Here is an 18,747-nt window from a genome sequence, read left to right as displayed (position 1 = left end):
CTTTGAATTAGTATTTTTGTATTTTGGGGGTAAATACCCAGTAGTGCAATTACTGGATCGTAGGGCAGTTCTATTTTTAACTTTTTGAAGAACCTCCATACCGTTTTCCACAGTGGCTGCACCAGTTTGCATTCCCACCAACAGTGCGCAAAGGTTACTTTTTCTCCACATCCTCACCAACACCTGTTGTTTCTTGTGTTTTTTATTTTAACCATTCTGACAGGTATAAAGTGATATCACACTGTAGTTTTTATTTGCATTTCCCTGATGATGAGTGATGTTGAGCATCTTTTCATGTGTCTGTCAGCCATCTGTATGTCTTGTTTGGTGAAATGTCTGTTCATGTCTTCTGCCCATTTTTAATTGGATTATTTGGTTTTTGGCTGTTGAGTTGTAGTTCTTTACACATATTGGATACTCACCCTGTATTGAATATGTCATTTACAAATATCTTCTCCCATTGAGTAGGTTGCCTTTTTGTTGCTTGTTTCCTTTGCTGGGCAGAAACTTTTTATTTTGATGTAGTCCCAATAATTTATTTTTGCTTTTATTTCCCTTGTCTTGGGAGACATAGCTAGAAAAATATTACTACAGATGATGTCAGAGAAACCACTGCCTGTGTTCTCTACTAGGATTTCTATGGTTTCAGATCTCACAGTAGGTTTTTAATCCATTTTGAGTTCATTTTTGTGTATGGTATAAGAAAGTGGTCCAGTTTCATTCTTTTGCATGTTGCTGTCCAGTTTTCCCAACACCATTTGTTGAAGAAACCATCTTTCTCCCATTGTATATTTTTGCCTCCTTTGTTAAAAGTTAATTGACCAAATAATTGTGGGTTTATTTCTGGGTTTTCCATTCTGTTCCATTGATCTATGTGTCTATTTTTATGCCAATACCATACTATTTTGATTACTACAGCTTTGTTAATATAATTTGAAGTCTAGAATTGTGATACCTGCATTTTTTTTTCTTGTTCAAGAATGCTTTGGCTATTCAGGGTCTCTCATGGTTCCATACAAACTTTAGGATTGTTTGTTCTAATTCTGTGAAAACTGCTGTTAGTATTTTGATAGGGATTGCATTAAATCTGTAGATTGCTTTGGGTAGTATAGACATTTTTACAATATTCTTGTAACTCATGAACGTGGGATGTCTTCCCATTTCTTTGTGTCATCTTGAATTTGTTTCACAAGGGTTTTATAGTTTTCAGAGTACAGGTCTTTCATCTCTTTGTTTAAGTATATTCCTAAATATTTTGTGATTTTTGGTGCAATTGTAAATGGGATTGCTTTCTTAATTTCATTTTCTGCTGCTTCATTACTAGTGTATAGGAATGCAATGGATTTATATACATTGATTTTATATCCTGCAATTTTACTGAATTCATTTATCAGTTCTATGTTGTTGTTGTCATTTTTGGTGGGATCTTTAGGGCTTTCTATATATAGTATCATGTCATCTGCAGATAGTGAAAGTTTTACTTCTTCCCTACCAATTTGGGTGCCTCTTATTTCTTTTTGTTGTCTCATTGCTGTGTCTAGGACTTCCAGTACTATGTTGAGTAAAAGTGGTGAGAGTGGACATCCTTGTCTCATTCCTGACTTTAGGGGGAAACCTCTCAATTTTTCTCTGTTCAGTTATTGTTAGCCGTGGGGTTTTCATACAAGACTTTTATTATGTTGAGGTATGTTCCCTCTAAGCCTACTTTGTCAAGGGTTTTTATGATGAATGGATGTTGTACTTTGTAAATGCCTTTTCTGCATCTTTGAAACGATCATATGGTTCTTATCCTTTCTTTTATTGATGTGATGCTTCATGGAGATTGATTTGTGAATATTGAGCTACCCTTGCATCCCAGGAATAAATCCCACTTGATGGTGGTGAATGATTTTTTTAATGTATTGTTGGATTCGGTTTGCTAGTATTTTGTTGAGGATTTTTGCATCCATGTTCATCAGAGATATTGGCCTGTAGTTCTCTTTTTGAGTCATGTCTTTATCTGGTTTTGTTATCAGAGCGATACTGGCCTCACAGAAGGAATTTGGAAGTTCTTTTTTCTATTTTTTGGAATAATTCTTTTGAGAAGAATAGGTATTAACTCTTCTTTAAATGTTTGGTGGAGAGGCGTCTGGGTGGGCTCATTTGATTAAGCGTCTGCCTTCAGCTCAGGTCACAATCCCAGGGTCCTGGGATCGAGCCCCACGTGAGGCTCCCTGCTCAGCCAGGGGCCTGCTTCTCCCTCGCCCTCTGCCACTCCCCCTGCTTGTGCCCTCCTGCTCTCTGTCAAATAAATAAATAAAATCTTTTAAAAATAAATAAATAATTCAATGTTTGAGAATTCACCTGTGAAGCTCTCTGGTCCTGGACTTTTGTCTGTTGGGAGTTTTTTGATTATTGCTTCAAATTGCTAGTAATTCGTCTGTTCAAATTTTCTATTTCTTCCTGCTTCAGTTTTGGTAGGTTATATGTTTCTTATTATGAATATTCTTATATATGTCTCCTGCTTCCAATGTGTAAGAGCTTTCTAAGAACCTCCCATTCATTCTATTTTCTATTTTTATAAACATATAGTAAATGTATAAATAAATAAATACATGTACTGGGAGAGCATCCTTATAAATTTACTTTGCAGGACATATAGCTACTGCTTTTACATCTATATACATTTATTATCAATTTTTTAAAAACTAGTATCTGAATATTTTTATGAGAAACTTTAAATGCCAAGAAAGGGCATTTTCTCTTTCCTAAATCTCTCTAAAATATATGTATTTACTTTTCAGGACCTGCAATGAAATCTCAAGGACATTTTCACCCAATTCTCCTCTCTCCTGCTAGGATTTCTGAGCTCAGTATGGTATCCAAAACAAGGGATGGTGAGTTCCTGGTATTCTTAGTAAAACATTAGTGAACCAATGCCTGCACAAAGCTTACACTTACCAAGGAACTTGGAACCTACTTACACATTGTCTTGTCTGGCCTATTTCTAACACTTCATCATTTTTCTGATGTGATATAATATCCCTACCATAAAACTTTACTATCAAAAGCTTTGCACAGAATATGAGGTATTCAGATGATATCATTTAAGACCTTGTAGTCACTTGCAGGATTCTTGCCTATAAAATGCCATGATGACCCAAAGACAGTAAATTTGCAGTGTAATTTTGATGGGAAGACAGCAAGAGAACTAGTGCTATCCATCAGTTGAATAGTCAATTTCTAGGAGGGAGGATGTTTGCAAGGAGAAAGTAGGAGAAATATTGTCTGGTGCTTGAATGCTACTTATTTCATGTGAACAATGGCAAGAGGTAAAATGAGACAAAGACCTGCCCAGGCAAGCACCCCAGTCACTTACAATGTCCTTAAGGGATATTGTGGCCCACTACATGCAAATACTACTACATCAGGCAAGGTGGTACTCACAAAGTAGGAAGAAAACCTGCAAGACTTTGCCTTCAAGATGCACAGCAAACCCTTTGACAAAAGGAATTTTATTTTACTCCTTTCCTCATTCCCCAGAACTCCTAGCATGTAAGCACATGCATGTAAGTACTATACATGCATATAAGTGCTCAGTTCAATGACTGACAAATGAGTTAATGGGAAAAAATGAATGAATGAGTGGGTCAGGAACTTGAATTTGTGATACAGTGGTAATGATGACTTTCTTAACTTAGGCAACAAGGAGGTAGACTGAACTGAAAGCTGAGTCAAGACTGACTTGTAGGCCATTGTGTGCTTTTGGACATCAGTGGTAGGCAGGGGAGGGGACCTGCCTTGGCTGTATCACTGCCATCCAGGAGTCCCACCTTCCTGGCTCCTAACCAGCATCAGCCGAAGTTGGACTGTGCAGCAGACCAGCAAGCATGCCTTTCCCTGGCATCATCCTACCCATTTGTGAGGGGAGGGACCCTTCCTGGTTTTGCCCAGCACTGCGGCCTTGCAGCTCCAGCCTGGGGACGACTCAGGTAGCACACCTGAGTGTCACTCAGAAAACAAGGGGAATGTGCTTAGATTCACTCAAAATCTTGGTGAGAACAGAAGGGAGAGAAGAGGTAGTGGTAGACTGGGTGGATTGGGAGCAGAGGTAACCAATGTAAGCAGGAGGTTAAGGTAGGAAAAACTTTCCCTAATCTTCACCCCAGGTATTATTTAGCCCAGTTTTCAGACTTCTCTAACACCCCAACCCTGCCTTCAAAAAAAAAAAAAAAAAAACCTTAAACAGAATAAATAAATGAAAATAAGCTGCTCTGTTCAAAGGAGAGATGAGACTTTTCACCATCCCCCTATCACTGAGCCCCCGTATGTCTGTGCCTGAGAGGACCCTTCTGAGCACAAATTAGATTCCTCAGGGTTACCCAAATCCCTCATTTTTAGGAATTCCTCATGAGGAAGCCAAGATGCAAAAGGAGAGTAGACTTGCCAAAGGTCCCCAAACTGGCTAGTGGCCAGGCCACCAAGCCACACATCTCCCATTTCCACTTGAGAACTATTTCCCTTACTTGATGAGGCTTTCCCCATCCCCCAGGCTCACTCCATAGCCTGCCCAATTGATGGCTGGAATGGACTGCTCAGTTTGGATCTGCAAAGTAGAGCCGGATTCTGAAATCTGAGGAAGCTGTAGGCCTTCCTCAGGCCCTCTTAAAATTAAAGTGTGAGTACCCTCTAGTGGCAGAATGTTCCTCCAGGAACTTTTCCCAAGATTCCCAAATTTTTCCTAAGGCCCGGAAGAATGCCAACATTGGTGGGGGAGGGGTACATTGGAGCCAAATGTGTGTGTTCCCCCCTCCCAGGACCCCTCCCACGGGAAGTAAATTTCTGTGAAGGTTTATATTTGTTTAAATTTTGAATGCTGATCCAAATCACGTACATGTTTGACTCAGTGTACACTTTTTCCCCTCAAAATCTTTAGTATAGTAAGTACTCCAGAAAGTCCCCACATCTTTATCCCATAGACCCATGCACTCTGAAAAACACGAAGTTAGAACAAAACCCACATTCTAAGAATAAAAAAAGTCGAAGCTCTTTCCAATTATACAGGCTAGGTTTTGTGACCAAAGATGGAATAAAATGTGAATAGGAATACAGTAAGTAGAATTTTCTCAGTACAACCATGTCAAGCCTAACACAAAGTCAGGGGGTAATGTGAGCAATGGAAATAGAGCAGAGCAGACAGCCAGCATTTTACTCTACCCTGGGGCTGAACTGCCCTATTTTACCTGTGTCAAATAAGAGATGGTCAGGCTGGTCTGTACAATGCTTCTGACCTTAAAATAACAACAACAACAACATCCTTTTGTTTCTGAATTCTTCCCTACTAATAAGGCTCTGGGTCTATAAGGTAGGAGGGACTAGGAGGGACTGCATGACAGGAAACAAGCTTGGACTTCCCAGTGCTCCTGAGAGCAAAAAGTATGGCCAGGATTTTTGCAGAAGTTAAAGACCAAGCTCCGATGGATCCTGTGGTGATAGGAAGCAATGAACCATCGCTGATGGGTCTGAGATGGGCTCCTATGTTACAGAGTGCCTTTTATGAAACACTGGGCAGCAACAGGGTGAGGACTCTAGGTTGAGACATTCCAGGGGGAGGAGAAATTGAGTTATCTTTAGGCAAGATTTGCTTCGTATAAGGATAATAAGGAACAGATAATGTTTTCCCTAATCAATTAGGTTAGCTGTGATTATTGAAGCTGCAGGTATGTTATGTGTTATATGGGTATGTTGGCAGGGGTGGAAGAAGTATTGTGCCAAGTACATTCTTAATATAGATAAAAGATAAAGCTATGCGGGAGGGTAAAATATTCTCAAAGATTAATCCACAAGAGAAAAATCAAAGCCTAGCCTGCAACCTGAGGAAAACAGACTAACTAAAGTTAGAACCCAGCCCTGGAAGTGATGTCAAATCAGACTCTATGTGTGGGCAATTCATTCTACAAAGGCAAAGAAGTCAAGGATTAATTTTAAAAGACCAACTAAGTGATCCCCTGACGGTTTGGGTGACTTCTTCACTTTCAAAGATTGATCTGACCCTTTTCATCTCTATTGTAGGGAAACCCCAAAGCTGGTGCTAATAGCCTGCCAATACTCACAAGTATGCCTGCAACACCTGTTTATTTTTAATTACTTCCTTGTCAGGTAGCAAATAGCATTGCCCCAATCCTCCTGGATGATGTCCCATCACTCCCACTTCCCTGGACACTCCCTGGGGACCCCCGATGTCCCCACACCCAATAATACCCAACATAATATCTGGGGAAGGTCCTCAGGAGCTGTATTCATTCTGATTGGCTGGCGCCCTCTTGGAACTGGTTGTCAAGGATTTTGATTATCAACACTACCTGTAGAGGTGCAAATCGGCAGTCAAAGCATTATTGATTATAGACAATGATCTAAGTGATTGAAAATCCTTTGTCATTATTTTAATGCCATCAGATTTATTCCCCTTAGTCACAAACATCTTTGCATAGTTTCACTGCGGTCAGTCAGGAGAGTTCTAGTAAGGTCTGCCACCTGCTAGTTGTCACTCTCATTCCTTCTTTCTAGCCTCTATTTCCTTGCATTTGTCTAAAGAAGAGTAGAGACCAGCCCAGGGATTGCTCCTGGCTGCACAGAACTACCTGGGGAGCCTTTGAAAAAGCCCCGTGTCTGGAAATTCCGACTTAAGTGATTTGGGAGTAAGGTATCTGTGCTGTTTTGAGTTCCCAGTGATTCTCTGTGCAGCCAGTGTTGGGAGCCAATGCACCAGCTGAATGCGACAGCCCTGGCACCATGATTATAATTCAGTTGCTCCTCCCATGTCACCTATAAAAACAATTTGCTTCCTAGGACTGACAATAGGTGCCGGCTGTAGTCTGGCCCAAGTAAAAGACATTTTGGCTGAGCGAGTTTCCGAGCTTCCAGAGGAGAAAACTCAGACATACCGAGCCCTCCTGAAGCACCTGAAGAGTCTGGCGGGCCAGCAGATCCGGAATATGGCAGTATGTTCTGGGGGCCAATCATCAGACACACTGCACCTATTTCTTAATCTCACTGCAGTGTTGAAATAAGCATTGGCAGAATCAGTATGCAAAAGGTTCTCAGCAGATTGAAACAAAAGGCACAATAAATAAATACTTAATATTTAGCAAACATTATTAAAAATATATTTAAAAGAGGACTCTAAGTCAAGTTCAACATAATAGCCAAGTAACAATGTAGGTCATAGTTTTGCTAATTTCATGATAAGACTATCAAAGAACCTAATTTAGTTTTAGGCTGCATTAACAGAAGTATAGTACCTAAAATAAGGAGGGTAGCCTTCTCTACTCCATACTGCTCAGAATGCAGCTGGAGAATAAGGCTCAGATCTGAGAGTCACACTTTAAAGTCTGGCTGTTTCTGAAGAAGAAGAAACAGAAGAGACATGGGTTTTCAAAATAGGCATGCTCCGTCTGCTACATACCCCCAAATGGTAGTTAAAAATCCTTGGGATATGGGAAATTAAGGGAGTACGTATTTCTTTTGAAAAAGCTCTTCCAGTGATTCCTCCTGTCAAGAACTCTAACACCTTGCAGCCTGGCGAGGAGATGGTGGCAGGAGAGTGCAGGGTTAGAAACCACATCAGAAAGAGGAATGGTGGAGATTGGGACAGTCAGAGGGATCATGAGCGCTGCCTTCAAATATGTATAGATTCAGAAGGGCAGATGTGATTGACTTCTTATAATCCCAAAGGGTAGAAGTATGACTGATAGGGGAAAATCCAGGGAGGCAAATTCAGCTCAGTGGAAACAAGAACTGGAACATCAAGCTATTCCTAGAGGAATGGGGGTTCCCTGTCCTCACCCATGTTCCAGCCCAGACCACAGCAACCCAAGGTGGTCACTGGAGGCGCCATCACTATGTGGGGAGGAGAGTATGATGTAGAATGGCCAGTCATTTCCCTCCCAAGTTCTGAGATGCTATAGGTTCAACCAGACCCCAGAAGAGGAAAAGGGCAGCTCTCCCTCAGTGGTGTAGGAGCCCAGAGCCCCAGCACACCCACGTGGGGTCTGGCCATGCTGGAGGCAGTGTTAGATGTGGGACAGCAGCTCTGTAGCCGGTACCACAGCCACCTGTGCTGTGGCCGAGGCTGAGCAGGGGGTGGTTCACAGTGGGCCATGGAGTCCCACTACTTGGGTTTGAATCCCAGTCCTGCCCCTTCCTAGCTGGAAGACCGGGCTCAAGTTTCATAATTCCTCTGTGCCCAGTGTCTTCATCTGAAAAATGGCACCAATTTCACTGGGTTGTCAAGAGAAATGAGTGAATGTGTGTGAAGAGGTAGAACAGACCGAATGCTGTGTGAGAGATAGTTACCATCAGTTCCTCTCCTGATCCAAAGTAGTGGGCGGGAGGGGCCTCCCAGATGGTCAGAATGGAGTCCCTCTGCCAAGAAGAACAAGACTCCTTGTGACTGCGAGAGGACCTTAAGCAGGTGCCCGTGGGGCATAGGATCTGAGGGATAGAATGACCGAGGTTATAACTATCTCTTCTTAGTCCTTAGGGGGACATATTATAAGCCGGCACTGCTATTCGGATCTGAATCCAATTTTGGCTGTGGGCAACGCTACCTTCAATCTGCTATCAGAAGGTAAGCTACCCCAGAACATTCTGAACTGCACCAAAGACTTTCTGTCTTGGGCACCTGGGTGGCTCAGTTGATTAAGCGACTGCCTTCGGCTCAGGCCATGATCCCAGGGTCCTGGGATAGAGTCCCACATTGGGCTCCCGGCTCAGCGGGGAGCCTGCTTCTCCCTCTGACCTTCTCCCCTTTCATGCTGTTTCTCTCTCCCTCACTCTCTAATAAATAAATTAAATCTTTAAAAAAAAAAAAAAAGACTTTCTGTCTTTCTTTTTAGGGAATGGCTGTAAGTGAAAGCCCTGGCCTGGGGCTCTTAGTCCACCGCAGGGAACTCGGGCTCTTGGAGGAAGGCACACAGATGCGAGGGAGTGGCTAGCACTTCCTGCTGGCACCACACACCCCCACCCACACGGACACTCCCCCCCACAGCCGTGTGACAGCCAGGGGTAGTGTGCAGAGCCCCAGCCCAAAGCTCTCTGCTGCCTGAGGGCTGCTCCCTCCTCCTTTTCATGTCCACCCCTCTCAGTTGCTGTGTGTGAAGCCACCAGGCCAGGGAGGACACACTGCAGACACCAGGGGACCTCTGGGGACAGGAGGAAGGGAATGACTCATTTTACATGCTGGCTGAGAACATCATTCCTTGGGGCCGTTCCATGCAAAACTACCCTTGTTTCCCCGGAAACGCTCATCTCCCTTGGTGCCTCCGCTGCTCTGCCGATGCCGACACGCCCATTTCCTGGGCGCTAACCATGGCCCCGGCTGTGCCGGACGTCGGACACACAGCCTGTCTAGTCCATCCAACCGCCCTGCCGAGGCCACCTGTAGAGACAGACATGGGATGGGAACCATTGTCTGCAATGGGCTGCCTCCCCGGGGTTCTGCTTCTCCCTGTGATCGCTCCGGCCCGTCCCTCACCCGCAACCCATCAGATACCCGCTCCTTCCGCCCACCCCACTGGCCAGCCAATCATTCACCCCTCCTATGGGCGGCGGGACCCAGAGGCTAGGGTGCAGGGAAGCAATCACAATCTGCTCCCCACGTGACCCCTGGGGCGAGGTAACCCTTTCCAGGGCTTTGTTGGCCATAATATGAGCCCATCCCTAACTGGTGGGGAGTGTTGGGAGGGGCTTTGTGCGGAGGAAAAGCTCTCCGTGTCCCTCTTCAGCTTTGCATGGGGCCCACCCAGGAGGGGGGAGCCGAAGGGCCTCAGCCTGGCCTGGCCATGTCACACATTTTTCTGAGCCCTCCCCGCCTGCCGTCCAAGACAACCACAGCCTGACCCCCGAAGACCAGGAAAGAAGAAGCAAGACCCTGGAGCACCGGGATACAAGGACGGCCTGGCCGTACGCAGCGCAGGGCCTTCTATGTCACCGGTGGTGGGAGTGCCAGTAGCGGTGTTCTCCTCCTGGGCTGCTGGCCATTACCTCTGGCTTAAGGTCTCTGTTTGCCCAGCTTTGCCCAAGCCACCTCCACCCTGAGCGCAGCCTCGCTCCGGCAAGGCTGGTAGACGTGCTCGCTGACCCAGCAGCAGGATAGGCCAGCAAATGTCAGCAGGGGCTCCTTCCGGGCACTCCCGCCTCCTTCGGGACCCCCCAGCCCCCCCCCCCGCCATGTTCCAATCAGCATCTTGCCGCTTTTGTCAGGCACAAACCCACCTCAGACTCTCTGGGCTGCAGTTTGATCTCCTCATGGCACTGCTGTGCAGCCACAAACCACGTTTTATAACGGGGCGCGGGGCGGGGCGGGGGGGGGGCTACTGCTCTGACCGCTGAATTGTAACACTTGGGCTGAAAGGAGGTTTTGTGAATTGCTCACTTCATTTTAAGGATGTAGGTATCCAGCAGCAGCAGCAAGAACAAAAAGCAAATGCAATGATCTGAGCTCTGCTGCTAGTGGAAATAAACCCTGTCTCCGCGGAAGCTACGCCCTTACCTTGATCATAGCGCTGAAAGAATTAGGTTTAGTCAACCAGCCTCTGCCTAAAGATGTAAATGGCATAGGCCTGACCGGCCTTGGAGGGGGCAGGAGCCCCAGCTCACAGAGCACGTGAATGCCCAGGGCAGTCCGCCACCCACCCTGGGCGGAGGAGCGGGGCAGCCCTGGACTGTCAGGCACGCAGACGGCTGCCTCACTTGGGGCAGAGGAAGGTGACCTTTTCCTCTTTGCTGCTGACATTTAAGAGTACGGAATACTCCGGAGTTCCTGTTGCAACTGTGCAGAAATGTCATTTTCTTCAACAGAAGGTACACGCCAGATTCCTCTAAACGAACATTCTCTTGGCGGGTTGGCAAGTGCAGACCTTAAGCCAGAGGAAATTTTGGAATCTGTGTACATCCCACACTCTCAAAAGGTAAGAATTCTGCTGGCTGCTTCTGAGAGTTGTTTTTCCCTTTCCGTAACTGAATGCAGTCATTTTAGAAATCTGAAAACAGATGGAAGGAAAATACTCTGCCCTGAAAATCTGTTTCCTGTCCACTGTGGGCTGGCCCAGCACCAAAGCTCTCAGACACCCTCGGGCGAGCAGCTCTGGGGTGTGGATTTGGGGTTGTTGTTTCAGCTGTGGGGTGGGGCCCACTGAGGGCATGTGGTGGTGTTTCCACACTACTTTCTGTCTACAGATCGACTCTGGGAGGCGGAAATTAAAGCTCTCCCGCTATGGAATGAGCTTCTCTGCCTCACCCACAAAGAGGCAGACGCTGGGGCTGGGCCTCCCCACTTCCCACTCTAGCTAACTCCAACAGCTCAGAGGAACACGAGGGCCTCCAGAAGTTTGCTAACACAGGATATCTGGGGTTGATGTGACCACCCAGCTGGCTGTGGCGTGGGTCCTCTGTCCTCACTCAGTGTTCCGTGTCTCTCCCCAAAACCGTACCTGAGTCCAAGAGTACAGTCTTCCCAGAGAGAGACAATTCAACACACACACACACTGATCAAAAGCCAGGAGTTAGCTTGGTTATGCAGGAAGTCTTATATTAAGTCCTGTTTTCAGCCATGTATAACCTTCATTTATTTTTCCTTTGCAATGGAAACTTTGAGATGTATTCCAGTCAAATGTGCATCTGCGTAAAGGCCCCAGACAGAAAACCAGGCCAACTCAAGCACAGTGCCCTCAGTGGCCGTATAGTTGGAAACACACTTGAGACACAGGTCATCACCATTAACCCCATGTCAAAACATCCACAGTCACGGTGCCAAAGAGCCCAGTGGGGCAGCCCATCACCCTCCTGACTCTTGTTCCTGATACAAGAGTCCCTAGTCCACTGTCAGAAAGTTCTAGTCGATTCCTTTGTGACCTTTGCAAAGTGGAAATGTAGTCATTTCTACAAACCAAGAAATGTGGTGGGTCTCTTTCACACTGTAAGCAAATTGTATTTAAAAGCACCTATGCTGGGGCGCCTGTGTGGCTTAGTCTGTTAAGCGTCTGCCTTTGGCTCAGGTCATGATCCCAGGGTCCTGGGATCAAGCCCCACATCGGGCTCCCTGCTCGGCGGGAAGCCTGCTTCTCCCTCTCCCACTGCCCCTGCTTGTGTTCCCTCTCGTTGTGTCTCTCTCTGTCAAATAAATAAATAAAATCTTTAAAAAACAAACAAATAAACAAAAACTACCTGTACTGGGAGGGCTCCTCCAGCCTCATGAAAATTGAGGCATCTGGAGACTAGAGGGAAGAGCCCCTGGAAACAGAACACTTGGACATGATCCGGGCATCTTAGCCTCAGGAAAAGTGCATAGTGATCCCTGTTCCTTGAGGGTGCCGGGCAATGGGGATGGGCCTTCGGGAGGATGCCATGCTCACTCTGAATGAGAAGGCAACCAACTTGTCCTCTAGCTGTGCCAAATGTCTTTTGTGTCCTCTTAGATTGAGTCTAAGTGATGAATTAGTAGCACCGAGAAGCAGAAGCCATGCTCTTAGTTTCAACATGTCAAACAACCCCAAATGGTTCTTGTCCCCACAGTGGGAATTTGTGTCAGCCTTCCGACAGGCTCAGGGCCAGCACAATGCCTTGGCCGACGTGAGTGCTGGCATGCGGGTCCTCCTCAAGGAAGGCACAGAGGCCATTGAGGACCTGAGCATCTCCTACGGAGGGGTTGGGGCCGCCACGGTCAGCGCACAGAAATCCTGCCAGCAGCTTGTGGGGAGGTAGGCAGTGAACCCTGCACCCCAAAGGTGAAAAAATTTTATTTTTTCTAAAAAAGAAAAAAAAAAGGAGATTTGGCTCTGGCCAATGTTGTTAAAAGCCCTGGGAAGATGGAAACTCCTATATGTAGAACACACTGCTTATTCTCTCTGTAATTTTGCTAATGAATCAAACCTCACTTGACTTTGATTAACAAGGAGCCACGCTGTGGGTGCAGGATACAATGAAACTGGCCCGGGACCGCGTTCAGTCTCTGTCCTCACGCCCATGCCAGCCCTCCAGCAAACCCACACCAGCTGGTGTCCGAGGGCACCTATTGCTGCAACTGCTGCTCGGGAACACTCAATTTCTTCCTCAGTAAGGGCCTGTCCATTTCCCAGTGGAATTGTCCCTAATGGGCTCTTTGTTTAATGCCTGGTTCCAGCGTGGTCTGGCTCTCGAACATGCTTGGTTCATGTTGCAATGAAAGGGTCCCATCCTCACCCTGCCATGACCCTCAGGCTGCTCAGTGCCTGGATTTTCCTGAAGGGCTTGGTTAGAGGATTTCTAAGTTCCCTTCCAACTCATAAAAGGAGACCGGAGGTTCTCTAAATTGTCACTATCCAATATCTAGTACACGCTGTGCGGTTGAAACTGCCCTTGAACTCGTCCCTTCCCCGCCTCCAACCCCATCAGGCCCTAGAATGAGCTGATGCTAGAGGAAGCTTGCAGGCTGCTTCTGGAAGAAGTCTCCCTCCCAGGCTGGGCTCCAGGGGGGAACGTGGAATTCAAGAGGACTCTGGTGGTCAGTTTCTTCTTCAAATACTACCTGGAAGTTCTGCAGGAACTGAAGAAGCTAGGAAAGCTGATGCCTGTAAGTGCTCTGGCGTTCCTGTGCTTCTTGCAGCCAGAAGCTCCCAGCTTTTCCACTCCTTGTGCAACCTGTCTTGTGGGCAGCCTGGGCCATTACCTGTCACCTGTTCTGAGGTGGGTCTTGTCAGTTCCCAGCCAACCCTTCTTCGAGAATTCAGCCCTGGAAGGCTGCTACATGAGGCTCAGGATGCCAGGCTGTCTGCATTTCTTAGATGTTCACTGCGTGCCCTGAGCAGCACAGCATCACAGCGCCCCTGCCTGCAGTGTGCAATTTCTTTTTCTTTTCAACTCAGTTTTACTGCAGTATAATTACATATAATAAAATGCACCTATTTAAACCCAATGAGTTTTAACAAATGTGCAAACCCACGTAGCCACCGTCAAACAAGGTATAGAGCATTTTCATCACCCCCAAAAGTCCCTTTTGGCCCCTTTGCAGTCAATCCTCCCAGCCCTGCCTCCAGGCAACCTCTGATCCACTTCATGGCACTAGAGATTAGGTTTGCCTGTTCTGGAATTTTATATTCAATATAAAATGTAAGATAAAATTTTATTTTTCAAAAAAATACTAAAATTTATTTGTATGCAAATATTTAAGTGGTTTCTTTCTAGACTTTCTGATTATAAATTTCTGGAATAAGTTAAGCAGAGCAAAACATTCTCTCACTCTCTATTTCTTTCCCTGACTATGAATATAACTCTCACTCTACCGTGTACCCCGTTTCCAACCGCACCCCACCCCAACACTCCTCACGTCACCCAAGGTGTCCAATTTTCATTTACTCAGAGGTACCAACCACATTCACCAAGGCAGTCATCCTGCCATTTAATTTCTGAATCAAAACACTTGGTGTGTTTCAGACACCCAGAGAGCTTTCCCAATTTTACTGCTGAATTGCTGCATCGTTGAGAAAAGCAATCAGGATGTGGGCTTTTTTGTGTACAGTGAATTCCATTTCATTCTGGGATGGCTGATCCAGCCCCCAATTTTCTTTCATCTCCTGCCTTTACCCAGCTCACTGACAGGTCTCTCCATCCTCAGGGTGACTGGAGGATCAGATTCAAATCAGTCAGTCCAGTTCCTCCTTGTGTGGAAAGGAAGGGAGGGCAAGGTACCTTCATAAAAAGGGAGATCCTGGGAGGTGATGTGGACTTTGGTCCTCCAGGTTACCCCCGGCTTGCAATTTCTTGGATAATTTAGGCAGGTCATTTTCACACACATCAAAGCCCAGTTTAATCATAGGCTAATCGGTTCATCTTTATTGTTTTGAATTGTCTCTCAGGACAGCCATCATTATCCCGAAATTTCAGACCAATTCCTAGGTGCTCTAGAAGATTTCCCTGTCACAGGACCCCAGGGAGTCCAAAGGTACCAGGTCAGTGAGTATGATTTAATGGAAACCTAGGACTTAAGAGATAAGCGATAGCTACGTGAGCTAAGCAAGCACTTCAGAGTTGTGATTTATAGTTCTGACTTTCTAGTTTTTGCTGGTACATTGCTCTTTGTTCAGGCCAAGTCAGGGAGCCACTGTATCTAGAATCAGGCCTGAGCTACCACTATGCATACTCAAGGCTGAACCAACCTGGGATGGTTTGACCGTCTGACTAATAATTGATAATCTCCTCCGACTGATGTTCTCTGGGCATTTGTTTGAAGAGCACCTAAGCCAGGTGTGGGGGAAGGACTGAGCAAGACAGTAGCACGGTTCAGCCTCCAGCCCTGATTGCAAATGTCTGATCTCCAGTCAGCAAAGCAAGAGCCCTGCCAGTACCTGAACCCACCCGTCTTGAAGGACAATTTAGGAAAGTGTCTATTATTATCTGTTAGCACCCAGCCCCTCCCCCCACCCCATCTACACACACACAGATCATCCGTGAGAAGCATTCCAGAGTAAACACCTCCATCTCCTTATCCTCCCAGGGATGTTTTTGGACCATTTACAAGGGCAGCCAACACACCTTGGTCTGGATCTGGGTGGACTCCACTCCATTAGCTCTTCTCTCCTCTCTCCTGCCCCAGGCCCCGTTCAAGTTGACACTAAAGGTTTTGGCTTAGATTTTGGTGCCCTGCCATCGGGATTTATATCACTTTAGGCTTCATCATCATGATCAGTTTAGTTGTGAAAAGTTTTGTCATGAGAAAAGTAAGAAAGCAGGATATGGAGGCCCTCTGAATTCCAGAATAAAGCAGTACAGAGGCACAACTTGGAAAAAGAAGATGCCAAAAGGAAAAGTTAGGGTCCCCCTTCACCTACTTCACAATTCTGCCAAAAGGTCAGCATTACCACATAACTGACAGGACAATTCCCCAGTCTAGTTACATCATTAAATTGTCACATTTATCATCTGACCTACTCCAGTGTTTGTTGCCTCAGGGCAACTGATTTCTTAATCCTGAATCAGGAGTGTTGGTAATTGGCCAGGCCGCTTGCGGAGATTCAGGTTTTCCAGGGCAATTCTTGTCTCCCTCTGCAGAGTGTGGATTCTCACCAATCCCTCCAAGACCCAGTTGGACGTCCCATCATGCACCTATCAGGTCTTAATCATACTACAGGTGAAGCCATATTTTGTGATGACATTCCAATGGTGGATAGAGAACTTTTCATGGTTTTGGTGACCAGTACCAGAGCCCATGCAAAAATCATGTAAGTAAATGGAAAGCTTTCAAAAAAATTTTTAAAATCACACCTGCAGTTTCCCTCAGAAGAATGTGCCTGTTCTGCCGTGTCCTAAACACAAAGAACCTAAAATTGAAAGAATAAAGAAAAGGTCACCATCCCCAGGAGCAGAAAGGGAGGCTATCTGGAAATGACCATTAAGAAAGAGAGAACAAAAATAGTAGTTATGGGCTCCTTGCTTCTATTCTAACTTCATAATACCTCAGCTCTCTGCTGGAGCCTCAAGCGTGGCTCCCAGGAGTAACTCAGAGTAGGGCGATACTCAACTGGGGATAAAACCCTGAAATACTGCATTTCTGAATGGTAAATGCCCAGTGTCCTAAGCTTCCTAAGAAGGTCCCTTGCCACAGCCACATGGTCCCTGACCCTCTCTCCCCTCCAGTAGCTGAAGTGTTACCCTAACTCAGCAAGGAACCTCCTGGATCCTGGGGCAGGTCAGCTCTTATTGGTCAGGACCCAAGACTGTTGTAATTTTTATTTTCAACAATGTTCTATCTTTCCCTTAGGTCTGGGGCCCTCAAAGTTTGCTGATTTCTACTTCTTAAATATTTATCTTTTTTCAGATCAATTGACTGGTCTGAGGCCCTTGAACTACCTGGGGTGGTTGAGGTGATAACAGCTGAGGACATTCCAGGCACCACTGGCACTGAGGATGACAAGCTGATGGCTGTAGATGAGGTACAGAGCATGCCTTCTCAGGCGACTTTGTGCAGATAGATAATCACCAAGGTCCGACCTCGAGCTGGTTTTCAATCGCCCCCCTCTACCCACCCCCCCCATTGGGGGATAAAAGTGCCAATTCTTCCAGCTTCTCTCTACACCTAACATCTTTATTCAGACAGACTTAGAAATTACATAGTAAAAAAGACATTTATTGCAGAAAAACAAGTCCTAGTTTTCCCACTGTGTGCTCTTGAGTCAATTTACCCTTGTCTGAAGAATAAATGTAGGAGCTGACTGTGTCAGGATAGAATACCCTAGAAAAACCTAAAAAGAAGAGTACGAAAAATACAGCTACTCCCTGTTATTTATACTAAGTTCCTCCCTTCCTGGACCAACCCCACATACACACCCCCACCCCTACTGACTCTTACACAGGCCATTTGTTATAAAGTTGCTCTTGCCATCCTTGACCTTTTAATTCAATTCCACGATCATTCATTGAGTACTTGCTTTTGGAACCAGGCTGCCTTGGTTCATGTTCCAGCTCCACCCTCACTAGCTGTGTGCCTTTGGGCATCATTATCTGTAAAATGGGAATCATCGTAGCACCAACACCGTTGTGTTACTGTGAGATTTAAATGAGCTAATGCATGTAAAATGCTTACAACAGTGCTTTGCACGCGAAGGCTCTCAGTAGGTGTTAGCTAGTACTGTCAAGTCTCAATGAGTCACACAGACTGTTTCTCCAGCCATGAAACGAATCACTGTTCTTTTGGTTGCACTCCAGAGGAAGAGGTCAGCTGTTACTTAAGAGCTCCATTATCTGCTCAGGAGACCATAACAAAATACCACAGCCTGGGTCACTTTAACAAAGCTGAAACTTATTTTCTCACAGTTCTGGTGGCTGATCAACCAAGATCAAGGTGTTGGCAGGTTTGGTTCCTCCCGAGGCCTCTCTTCTTGCTTTGCGGGTAGTCATTCTCTCAGTGAGTCCCCACACGACCTCCTGTCTGTGGATGAGCCTCCCTGGTAGCTTCCTATTCTTTTAAGAACATCAGTCCTACTGGGTTAGAGCTCCGCCCTGATGACCTCACTTAAGTTTAATTACCCCTTTAAAAGCCCTGTCTCCAAATAACATCACATTGGAGGTTAGAGCTTCAACATAGGAGTTTGGGAAGAAGGAGGGGACGTAGTGTAGTTCGTAACAGGAACCACACTGTACAAAAAACACTTTTCCTTCTCTTTAAATTCTACAATGATAACTCATACCATGAAGATGACACGTGTGAGCCAGGCTTGACAGAAGACACAACAGATTCCGGTCACAGCCAATCTCACATCCACTCTGGGGCTGACATTCATTTAATAAAATGGCCAGTGGAATCATCTGTATTATTTAAATTATTTTTTAATTAATTTTCTTAGCCAAGCACATGTGGTTGAATATGACCTCCAGTATGGTTATTATTGCTAAACAAGAATAAATAAGACACCAGCCACTGTTGAGTAAGCCTATTTCTACAGATATTTTTCTACCTGCTTCATGCATGTACTTTCCACAGGTGCTTTGCGTGGGCCGCATCATCTGTGCTGTGGTTGCAGAGACAGATGTACAGGCAAAGGGTGCAACTGAAAAGATAAAGATCACCTATGAAGATCTGGAGCCAGTAATCTTCACCATCAACGTAAGCAGGGGAGGAAGGTTTCTTTCCTGTAAGGTTGTAGAATCAAAAGCACCTTTGTAAATTTTTTTATTTTCTTAAAGATTTTATTTATTCATTTGAGAGAGAGAGGGAAGGAGAGAGCATGTGCAGGGGGA

At 45.6% G+C, this 18,747-nt stretch overlaps 1 protein-coding gene across 1 annotated transcript in view; it reads left to right on the top strand.

Annotated features, from left to right (window-relative positions):
- Positions 1 to 18,747, top strand: part of LOC112840452 (aldehyde oxidase 2-like) — an 80,483-nt gene that overhangs the window by 17,281 nt on the left and 44,455 nt on the right. Inside the window, 10 exon segments of the mRNA XM_073905512.1 lie at positions 2,784 to 2,876; positions 6,829 to 6,980; positions 8,515 to 8,608; positions 10,840 to 10,949; positions 12,553 to 12,737; positions 13,411 to 13,588; positions 14,871 to 14,963; positions 16,063 to 16,232; positions 16,829 to 16,943; positions 18,491 to 18,613. Coding sequence (XP_073761613.1) covers positions 2,784 to 2,876; positions 6,829 to 6,980; positions 8,515 to 8,608; positions 10,840 to 10,949; positions 12,553 to 12,737; positions 13,411 to 13,588; positions 14,871 to 14,963; positions 16,063 to 16,232; positions 16,829 to 16,943; positions 18,491 to 18,613 — 1,313 coding nt within the window.

Source organism: Callorhinus ursinus, unplaced genomic scaffold (assembly GCF_003265705.2).
Source record: "Callorhinus ursinus isolate GAN/ISIS: 27379988/994484 unplaced genomic scaffold, GSC_fseal_2.0 scaffold2, whole genome shotgun sequence".
Taxonomy (NCBI): domain Eukaryota; kingdom Metazoa; phylum Chordata; class Mammalia; order Carnivora; family Otariidae; genus Callorhinus; species Callorhinus ursinus.
Note: the sequence above shows the minus strand (reverse complement) of the source record. Positions and strands in the feature narration are given on the sequence as shown.